General features: G+C 51.9%; 1 protein-coding gene across 1 annotated transcript in view; it reads right to left on the bottom strand.

The window, feature by feature from the left end:
• Window positions 1-2,989: 2,989 nt before the first annotated feature.
• Ca7 (carbonic anhydrase 7) overlaps window positions 2,990-11,014 on the bottom strand; it is an 11,616-nt gene continuing 3,591 nt past the window's right edge. The window contains exons 2-8 of the mRNA XM_010612368.2: window positions 10,870-10,965; window positions 8,602-8,799; window positions 5,893-6,011; window positions 5,015-5,110; window positions 4,864-4,926; window positions 4,192-4,347; window positions 2,990-3,718 (exon numbers count right to left, since the gene is read on the bottom strand). Coding sequence (XP_010610670.1) covers window positions 3,596-3,718; window positions 4,192-4,347; window positions 4,864-4,926; window positions 5,015-5,110; window positions 5,893-6,011; window positions 8,602-8,799; window positions 10,870-10,965 — 851 coding nt within the window. The 3' untranslated portion in view covers window positions 2,990-3,595. The remainder of the gene's footprint in view (window positions 3,719-4,191; window positions 4,348-4,863; window positions 4,927-5,014; window positions 5,111-5,892; window positions 6,012-8,601; window positions 8,800-10,869; window positions 10,966-11,014) is intronic.

The following is an 11,014-nucleotide window of genomic DNA, read 5'->3' as shown; positions in this document are numbered from 1 at the left end:
CCGCCCGCCCCCCCGCCCTGTACTGGGGATTGAACTCAAAGAGGGCTGAGATAGATTACCAGCACTTTTAATTATTTTTTATCCTGAGACAGAGTCACTAAGTTGCCTAGGCTGGCCTTGACTGGTTCTCCTTGCATCAGCCGCCCAAGTAGCTGGGATTACTGTAGTGTGCCACTGTACCTGGCATCTTTTAATTTTTTAAATAGAGTTACTGAAATTTTTTAAACTACAAACATCACTCATATTGTTATTTCAGTTTTACAGAGAACCTCAGCAACATGCAGAAATGTCTCCCCTAGAGTTTATGACAGACAAGACTCTAAAAGTAATGCCTTCCCTGGCTCCTGCCTCTGACTGGGGGAAAAATGCGAGGTTGTTTCATGCTAACATTGCACTCCTTTCCTTCTCCCTAAACCTTGACCAACCAGCAGGATGTTCTGCCTTTGAAGGTGGCCTCTAAACTGGAGCTGGGACTCGTGGATGTGGGGACTCCCCAATATGCCCAGAATGGACAGCTAACTGTTGCTTTCCTTCCCTTGCCACTCGTAGGCCAGCTCTAGCTACAGCCAAGAAAACTCTGCCCTGCTCCAGCCCTACAACTTGGACATCACCTATGGCCCCTTTTAAGATGGCAACTCAGTCAATACCTTTCCACTGCCCCCCAGGTAATGCCCCAGAGGGTGAGTATTCACAGACAGCCTGGAGGGGACATTCCTAGGCCTCTGTAGCAGCTGGGAACAAGTGCTCTATAGAAGAAGCAACCTCTCAAGTATCCCTTCACCCCCAAAGAACCTGCTTTAGGGTTCAGGGCTTGGTCCTCCCAGAGGTACTTTTGAGAGAAGCCTGTGCCCCTAGCCTGGGCACAGACTCAGTGTGCTGTGTCCCCAGCTTTCCGTGAGTCTCTCCCTGGCTGCCCAGGAAGGGACCCTCAGGTCTTCGGAGTAAGCAGAGCCTAATCAGTTGGATGCCTCACACGTGTCCACCATCATATCTAGGAGACTATTACCTTGCAAGAGGATTCAAGTCCCAGTCCTGGGTCCCTTGAGGACAGGTTTGCTGGAGGCATTTGGGTTCCAGCTGGGACTTCCCACATGAATGTAATATGGTCAAATCTTGGGCTGTGATTATAACATAAAGAGGCCACTTTGGGTTTTAAAATAGTTTTAAATTTAAGAAATGAATTAAGGGAAAGGACTCAAGGAGTGAGAATTCTTGGCAGCCTTGGGGTAATTATTATAAAACATTTCCCATTTTCTAAGCCCTTTACAGTGCCACTATACCTGGGATGGGCTGAACAGGCTCCCTGGCTCCTCTAGCAGCATTGGGGTTATTATGCCACTCCAGGTAGTTACCATCACGCCACACTTCCCTCCCTTGGGCCCAGCTGCTCTCGTGCATATCAGGTTCCAGTTCAACTCCTGCTCTGCCACCTGCCTGCTTAACTTTCCTGAGCCTCATTGCCTTCATCTGTAAAGTGGAAGTAATGACAATTCTTGATCATAGGGAGAAAACTTGCCAACTACCCCAGGCCCTTTGCCTGCCTTAACAGTTCACACTGCCAGCACGACTTCCTTGCTGCCAAAACCACCTGCTCCCAACTGAGCAAACTCTTTCTTCCAGATACCTCCTCATCCTTCTCACTGGTGACTGAAACCTGGAGGGAGAAGAGAGCCTCTCACTCAGGCTAGCAGCCTGCAGCTGGCCTTGCACTAGGGCAGCTTTTGATGTGGAGCCTTGACTCTCCTGTCCTCTCACTCTTGCCCATTCTAGGGACAGGTTTGGCCTGAGCACTGCAGTAGGTGGAGAGGTCAACAAAGTAAGACTTGCCCTACCCCATGTCCTTGAGTTCAAAACTAAGAGTTTTAAAGACCAGAAGTATCCTGGAGATTGAGTGTACCCTTGTGGTATAGTGACAATGACAGGAGCTACAGACCAAATAAGGAGTGGACATGCCCCACCATGCCCTCCCAGCCATGAAGTTCAGCCTCCTTCATAGGGATGTTCAGACACACCCTGCCCATCTTCCCACCGCCCCTTAGCTCCTCCATTCTTCCCCTTCACAGCCAAATTTCACATTTACTGTTCCTCTTCTGCATCTCCCCTCACTGCCACTGTACCCTGTCTTGTTTGTGTCACAATCCCCAGTGGGTCTCTAAGCCCAACAGTGAGCTTGTCTTGGGAGCTTTCTGGACAATGGGACTAAGACAAGGCAAGCAAGGTATTCAGGGAGCAAATTTAAGGAGGCATTCACTCTTGGGATTGTGCAGGCATCTGGTTGGGGCCTAGAGTTTGTATCTTCTTAAATTTCCCTTACAGAGCTGGTGAATACTGTGTGTCCAATATGATGGTCTCCTCTCAGGGTCCTCAGTCCATAAGGAGGCACCCCTCTCTGTCTGGGAACCAACCCACCCTTGAGCTCCCACCAGTGATTCCCCAAAGGCCCAAGACAAGAACTGTCTTTTGAGCTGTATCCCTAAATCTCTATCATCCAGCCCTGATCAACCTCCGTGCCCCCCACCCCTCCCCATCCTCTGCCTCAAGGCCACCAGCCTCACTTCCTCCCTGCCACATTCCGCAGGGATCAGGATTGTCCCCATCTGCACACTTGGCTCTGCCCCTCCTCTACTACCAACCCTTAATTGCTTCCCATGAGCCTAGGGAGAGAGTCCCGTGCCTTCTGCCAGGCCTTTAGCCTCACAACCACACTGAGCTCTCACCTCTGAGCCGCACACCTGCTCTTCCCTCTGCTTCAAACATGCTGTTCATGTGTCTCTGCCTTGGAATTTCATTTCTTCCCAAATAGAACATTCTTGTTTCCTCTTCCTCCAGACCCTCTGGCCCTCTGCATAACCCTCCCCTCCCCAGTACCCAGGCCCTTCCAACGTAGTGCCCTTGACTCCCCACCAATGGCTCCCCAAAGCCCCAGAAAGTATTCAATTGGAATTTATTGCATGGAAAAATGAATTTATTCATTAATACATGGATGGATTGTCATGTAGGTCGCTTTGGTGGCTGGGTAGGAACAAAGGGAGATAATATATAAGCTATAGCCAGGGTCTGCCCATGGCAGCAGGTGACTGGAAGAAGAAGGCCATGTCACCTCCAGCAGGCTGGGTGCTGATTTTTAATGGCCTGGCAGTGAGGTGCGTGCATGGCGGAGGCCTGCAGAAGAGGTAATGCCGAGAGGGCAGCTCTGCCCACCTCTAATTATTGCTTGAGTCTTCCTGGCAGTGCCAGCTGCCTGCCCTGGGGAGCTCAGTCTCGTCCATCACAGTGTGAGCTCAGGGTGGGGCTGTTGCCTCTGCCAGTTGGGAAGACAAGAGGAGGTTCCCAGGGGCCTCGGGTCTTGGAGAACAGAGGCAGCCCCAGGCTTGGACCCTGTTCAGCTCCTGTTCTTTTGCTCTCCAGGTCAACTAAAGGATAGCCCTGACTTATGAGTTCCATCAAGAACCCGCAAGGGTGGCCAAGAAGCAAGCCAGCTGAAGGCGGGGTCCACAGCACCCCCAGGCAGGAAGCCTTAGATGTTTTGGTGTCTGCTGACATGGAAGCCCTTGGGAAGATGGTGCCCTAGTGGCCAGCAGGGCAGGTGGGCAGTTTAGGCCCGGAAGGAGGCTTTGACCACACGGCCCTTCAGTGGCTGTGGTGGCCGGAAGTTGTTCACCATGTGGATCCTCTCATCGTCCTCTGAGGTGAAAAGCAGGCTCCGGAACTTCTCCATCTTGAGGAGGCAGAAGGGATGCTTAGGGCAGAATGAGGGTGCTGTGGTCCTCTGACCCCAGATGCATCATCTGACATCCCTTACCCAAACAGCTCTATCCCTCTTTCCTCTTGTCCCTTAGGTCTTGTCCCCATTCTTCTTCACTCATCCTTCTCTTTGATAGCCCAAACTCAGCTATTTACTCACATTAGGACTTTTGAACCTGGGCCCACTCCACCTAGTTTCAGTTTCAGTTCTGTCTAGCTAAGGCACGACAGTGCATGCACCATTCTAGTTCCAACACGGCAAGTGCAGCTCCAGGATCCAGGCGTCTCCCCACCCAGCCTGTGTCTAGGTCCTAAGGACTAACAACCATGCTAACTCCTGATCAAAAATCTAAACACTTACTAGCAAAAGATGGGAACTTTGATGAGGGATTCCACCCTGCTCGGCCTGGGCCATTTGTTTGCAGCTGGAGCTTTGGGAAGACTCACCTGCCTCTCAGAGATACTGATGGGCTCACGGAGCACAATCCAGGTGACACTCTCACTGAGGGGGGGCGTGGTCAGGGAGCCTGGATAGGTCCAGTAGTGCCTGCTGGCAGGCAGGAGGCACTTGGGGTTGAAGCAGCTGAACTGGGCCTTGGTTCCCTGGGGCAGGGTAGAGACCTGGGAGTCAGCACAGACCTCCCACCACCAGCAGTCCTGTAGATTCCTCACTTGATGTCAAAGGATTCAAGTTTCTTCTTGGCCCATGGATACAAATTGTGAGCAAATGTCTGTGACCCCAGATGCCACCTCCCCAGCCTTGGTTGCGCCTTCTGCACCTGTTTGCTTACACATAAAAGCTGTAGTCTCTGGAGCTCTCTGGTTGCTGTTCACACCTTTGCCTGAAGCTGCCCTCAGTAACTCTACCTGACAAACCAGGATTCATGTGCCCAGGACGTTATTCATCCTATATTCTACCAGGTTGCATTCTGGGAACCAACAAGACCATGAACCAGATATGGAAGGGTCAGGTGAAAGGCCCTGAGGTGCTGACTCTCACCCTGGATCTCCACCAGGGTTGGCCACCAGCATGGAGGAGTGACTGGGCCCAACTAAGTGAGCTAACTTCGCCCCTCTTCCCACCCAGCTGCTCCCAATAGGGTGCAGGTCAAGTCTCACCTTAAACCGAACCATGTAGAGCGCATCTGTCAGGCGGTTCATGCTGGGGTGCTCATCCCCCGTCTGTCAGGGAGAGGGTAGTGTGAGCCTAGCCCCCATGCATTTCAGAACTACGGTCATGCCTTGCTCCCAGATCCCTTACCCCACTCACCTCCAGGAAGACACCGACCACAGCCAGACCATCGGGTGCTGAGGCGGCCTCCCCAAAGGTGCTGTACTTCTTGGCATTCCAGTGAACCAAATGTAGCTGGGGGCAAGAACAAGCCAGGCCCGGCCAGGGCTCAGTGCCACCAGGGGCCAAGGAGAACTCAGAGTCAGGCCTTCCCTCACTTCAGCCTTACTTCAGCCACACTTCCGCCCTTTGCAGGAGACGGAGCTGTTAAATCTCCCAGGAGCCTAGGGGAGCCCCAGAGGGAAAGCCACAGGTGGCATCCACCCATTTCTGAGCCCAACCCTTTCCTGAGCCCCAGGGACCCCAGAGAAGAAACTGGTTCAGTCCCTGGCTGCAGGTGAACTAGCTATAAATTCAATGATAGCCATCCAGTGCAATGCCTCCTTGAGGAAGTGGCACTTGCCTCTAAGTCCAAAGAATAAGCAGAGGGTTAACAAATGGAAGCCATGAGGAAGAGCATTTCAGGCAAAAGAAACAGCATTGATAAAAGCTTGGAAGCATGAAGGAACCAGGTACAGACAAGGATTTGTCACAGATAGCTCAGTGGGAGAAGAGGATAGAAGACATTGAGACCAGGAAAGGTGAGTTTGTGATGGGCCCTGAATGCTATGCTCAGTTCCTGAAGGGCTATCAGCAGCATGTGGGGGGTGGGGTGGGGAGACCCTTTCAAAAACTCCTGGATGCAGAGACCCAGACAGGTCTGTGGTGGCAGCGTGACCTTGCCTTTGCGCAGAGGCAGGGGCCAGTGTCTCTCCCAAAGGCCCACATGCTCCTCTTCACCCTCCTCAGCCACCCCAGCCCAGGTGGCTAGACCATCTGACCCATGCTCATTTTCCAGTGCAGATGGTGACCCTCACCTCGCTGGGGAATGACTTGCCGTCCACCGTGTGCTCCGAGCCCACATCACGCTTCTTGCCCCAGTGGAAGTGGAACTGCTTGAGGCGGTAGGGCCCTTCCAGGGGACCCCCAGTCACCACTGTGGGCAGAATGAGGGTGTGGCAGTTGGTGTGAGAGGACCTACAGCCTGGTGGGGCAATGCCAGCACTGGGCACCAGCCAAGGAAGGGGATACATTTTTCACATGGAAAATTTGCTGGACTGGCTGGGCTTCAGTCAGTCCCAACAACTACTCCTGCAGTCTCTAATCCAGGTCAGCACCAAAGTCTCAACAAGACTTCTGCAGGTGGCAGAGGAATCTGGGAATGACAGAGTGCTGCTCTCCATCTGGTCCCCTTCCCTGCTCCTGCCGATTTCCCATGAAATCACTTGAAATCACATGACAACAGGCCTTCCATCTCTGGAGCCCTGACCCAGGGCTGGCTTGGAAGGATTAATTTGTTTTGTCCTCATGGTAGCTCATAAGGAGAAAGCTCTATTATTATCCCTATTTATAAAGGAAGAAGCTGAGGCATAGAGATGGCAAGGCATTTGCCCAAGGTCACACAGCAAAACAATGAGCTATGATATGAACCGAGAGCTTTTATGTCCCTAATTATCAGGCAACACTGCCTCCCAATAACCTTGAACTTCCCCAGTACATGGTGCTACCCCAGTCAGGAGGACAGCTCCTGATGGCCCCTAACCTCTGGGACAGGCTCAAGTGCCCTCAGTGCCATCTCCTGTATAAATGGTCCTCTTGGGAGGGGCCCATTTGTGCTCATTTCGTGACTTTCTCACCCCAGTAGCTAGTGAGCAGGGAGCATGCACAAGGCCACTTGAGACATAGAATTTCCAGCTGAAAGGGATCTGGCATGGAGGGGTCCCAGATGGGCATGAATGTGAGAACCCGGATCAGGTGACAGCCTCAGCAGCTTGGAGTTCCTCCATGATTGGTGACCAGGGCAGGGCCTTGTCCCCATGGGCCCCTTGATGAAGTCAGGCCAGGCCAGGCCAAGCCAGTTCCCTCCTTGCTGCCTGGGCTTATGAGAGAAGTTTATGAGAGAACAGCGCCTGTTCAGGGCAAGGGTAGGTAGGAGGATGATAAAGGGAGTCTGTGGATGGTGGCTGTGGGCAGGGCCTCAGTCAGGCTACCCTATCCCCCCAGGAAGTGGGAGCAACTGGGATTAATGACAGATCTGTGACCCTGCCTGAGACTGTCTCACTGGGACCCCAGAGAAAGAGCAACCTCTCTAATGGCTTGGGCTTGGCTCCCCAGCTTCTTCCTTTATCTGAGCATGGAATGCATTGCCACCTGAAATAACTGTGCACTTACTATGTGTTGGAACTCTGCTGGCATCAACCACTGACCTCCGGAGTGACCCACAATGGGTCACTACTCTCCACTGGCTCCCTGACTCCTCAGGCTCACTATTCTGGCAGGGGAGGGAGCCCCAGCCATACCTGAGTATAAATCTCCTCCCCAGTGACCTCCAATGAACTGCTAATGTCTGAGTTAAGCCCACAGGGTCCCCTGAAGGCTGTTGGAAGGACAGCCATATGAAAATTGCCCATTCATAAACTGTCATCTCAACTCCCATGTCCCTTTCCCAAAGCTCTGGGTTAGAGGCACTTCTGAGAGGTCAGTACAAGGAAATGCCTTATCTATCTCTCCTGGGGATCTGTTTGTCTTCTTCTACCGCTATAACTATATCTGATTTTCCCTCTCTTTTCCTAGCCTAACAGGAAACACAGGACTAAGCAAGTAAGATTACTCTCCTCCTGAAAGTTCTAGTTTTTCTCCTTTCCTGCCTTTTGATTTTTCTATTTGAGAGCTAAGCTTCCTTGAATGCTTCCATGGTGGGGGGTGGGGGGACCCAGACACTTCTTATAAGAAAGTTTAATACCCACCCCCCCACGATACCTGGGATCAAATTCAGGACCTTGCGCTTGTGAGGCAGGCACAGTGCCACTGAGCTAAATTCTCAGCCCCTGCAGGTTCCCTTCTTATGCTACTCCATATCCCATAGGCCAGTCATTAAGACAAAATCCTTCACTACACAATACTTTCAGGGCCTCTGCCTAGGAATTTATCACAAAAGAACCTGGACTCTGATCTAGAGCAAACAGACCTTGGAATGAGCTGCCACAAGTTCGCTTAGGCCTCCCTCTGGTCCACGGTGGCTGGGAACTTGAGGTCATAGGTAAGTTGGAGCTGAGCCAGACTTGTCCTGGCATGCCCTAGTGCACTGTGGTTCTATTTGCCCATCTGAGAGGTGGACAAGGGATCCAGCACAAAGAACATCTCAGCTCCCTAATCTCCTGGCCAGGCTTGGCCCAAATAATGCAGAGAGGAGGGCTTGGATTTGGGCCACAAAGCAGGTCAATGATGGTAGTGAAAACCAACCTGATCTGCAGCACTCTGGATGGGAAGAAACCAAATTAATGTTTTTTAAACATTCGCTATATGATGGAACTACAAATGTCACTTCATTGTTTCCATTCACCTCTATGTGATCTTATCACTCCCATTCTACACAGGAGGAGCCTGAGACTCAGCCCAAGGCTTCAGAGCTGGTGAGAAGTGAAGCTGTCCTTCCCCACCACAGCAAGCTGCCCCTTCTGAGCCTGCCTGACATAGAGTTAGGACCTTGGGAGGACAAATGCCAGGCTGTTGCAGGGGCCACTTACCAGTTCGGTCATCACTGTCATTGAAGTCTACTTGGACAGAGTGGCCATTGTTGGTGATGCTGAGGGATGTGCAGGCCTCATAGGAAAGCTCCAGTGGCTGCAGGCTGGGTGAGTACACAGCCTGGCTGGATATGATATTGATGGGTGATTGACGGTCTCCCTGGGCAATGGGATACAGCTTGTGCCAATTTGAGGGACCTGTAGGGAGGGAGGGGGCAAGGGTTCAAGCAAGCCAGAATCTCAGGTTAGGCTGAGGGAACCCCTGGGGCACTATCTCCTGGCATCCTTTCAGTGAGCCCCTGCTTTGGAGCTGCACAGTTTAGAGTTCTAATCCCAGCTCTCCTACTGAAACATCTCAATCTCCATTTCCTTGTGTAGGAAATGGTTGCACTAAAACTCACCTCCCAGTGCTGACAGGAAGTGAATAGAGATAAAGCCTAGAAGAGAATATTTCACAGATACAAGCTCAGAGGTGGTTACCAGTGCTGAATCTTCCAACCCTAACCCTTTACACACACTCAAGGAGACATCTAAAGTCTCTGATCTGACCTATCAAAATATTTAGCCTCACCAAGACCTGTCATGTAAAGGTACAAGATCGAGTAATGAGTGGAACTGTACTGTATACCTAGAATGTACCAATAAATTCAATAAAAATAAAAAAACTGAAAAAAAATATTCAGGCTCTTTCTATACCTTGGGCATACTTAGTGCAAATTTGGTGTTGATGATGATAACAAAAACTCACGTCAACATAGCCTGGACTCTGTGACAAGTGTTTGCTTCCCATAATTACCTTGTGAAGTAGAAACTAGCATGATAAGGGAACTGGGGGCAACTCATGCAAGTGTGCGTGCACACACACACACACACACACATACACACACATGCACCAATATAAACACACAGCATGTCTCTGTACTGCCTCCAGCTGCCTCCCCAAGCCTGTGCCTATAGGTCCACAGGTCTGACCTTCATATGTACATGGTGTCATAGGTTGCCAGGCCCAGAGTAGTCAGGCCCAGAACATGTGTGTGTACAAACGCACACATATACACACTTTCACACACTTTTAACTTTGCTGACCACATCTGATACATGAGTATACACCCTTAGACAAAAACATTTCCTTTTGGAAACCCGTTTGCACAAAGGGCCCAGGGCAAAACACATGCCCATGCACACACATGAACATATACACACACCCACACACCTGCATGCACACCCACAGGCACCCACCACCTGCCTCCCAGGGGCTCCATCTGCAGCCTAGAGGCTTAGCATCTCCCTGGGGAACATCCTGAGATGCAGCCTATTTTTAGAGGTACTGCCGGCTGGTGCTTCTCCCCCTTTTTGGCTTCTTAAGTTTTCCTGAGAAAACAGCAGCAGGTGCCGAGCTGTGTCCCCAATGGATGACTCAGAACCGTGGCCCGGCCCCACTAGGTTATTTTTGAAGTCCTGTGAGCACTGCTGCATGCAGGCACCTCTGTCCTCTGTTCCTCCCTTCCTCACTGCTCCCAGACTGGACAATCCAGATCTGGCTGGGTTAGAGGGAGCTGCCTGAGGATACTGTTCCCATGGGGCAGATGCTCTGAGCTGGTGGACAGTACTAGCAGGAAGGGCTGAAGTCTGGGGATATGGACTTTGGGGGACACACTCAAAAACTGGTTTGACCCTGTGCTGGACTGGGGGAAGATGATTGTCCATGAGTTCTGTCAGCCTCCCCCTTCCCTATCTCTCTCCATCTCTGCTCATCTCTGTCGCCTTTTTCTGAATGTCTCCATTCAGCTCTAGCATGTCCAGATCTGAGGGTCTCTTTTGCTCCTGGGACCAAAGTAACCGTCTCTCCCCAGATAAGCAGGGCTGGGAGGATCTTCTCCTCACCACTCCATCTTCTCCCCACCCCCATTCGCCTGCCTGGGTTCCCCTCCTGACATCTTGGATCTTGGGGGGTTCATTGTTCATCTCAAGGAAATGGAGAAGCCCTTACCCACACCCTACCCCTGCTTATAAGACAGAGCATCCAAAAGGGAGGTAATGTGCCCCAGACCCACACTCAAGCCATCTAGCCTCACCTTCAGCCGCTTCTCACTCCCTCTGCATCCTAAGGAAACTGAGGCAGGATGGAGGAACTATCTTCTAGGTCAGACCAGAAGGCTGTGTGGGCTCCGGACTCCCACGCCTCACACCTGACGTGCTCAAACACTCTGCTCTGTGTAGACAGCCAGACACATGTGTGTGCCCCCAAGTGCCCCTTCCCTCACGTACCAGCCGGCGCCGCATCCTGGGCATTTCCTTGGGGAAACTCTCTCCCGGGGACACCGCGCCCTTGCCCACGCGGAGCCAGCTTCCCGGAGGTCCCCACTCACACGCCGTGCGCGCTCGCTCCCCGCACAGACACCCGCGCACCACG

Source organism: Fukomys damarensis, unplaced genomic scaffold (assembly GCF_012274545.1).
Source record: "Fukomys damarensis isolate Sample0158 unplaced genomic scaffold, DMR_v1.0_HiC HiC_scaffold_32, whole genome shotgun sequence".
NCBI classification, from domain to species: Eukaryota; Metazoa; Chordata; class Mammalia; order Rodentia; family Bathyergidae; genus Fukomys; species Fukomys damarensis.
The sequence above is the reverse complement of the archived record's forward strand: the minus strand, read 5'-3'. Positions and strand labels throughout refer to the sequence as shown.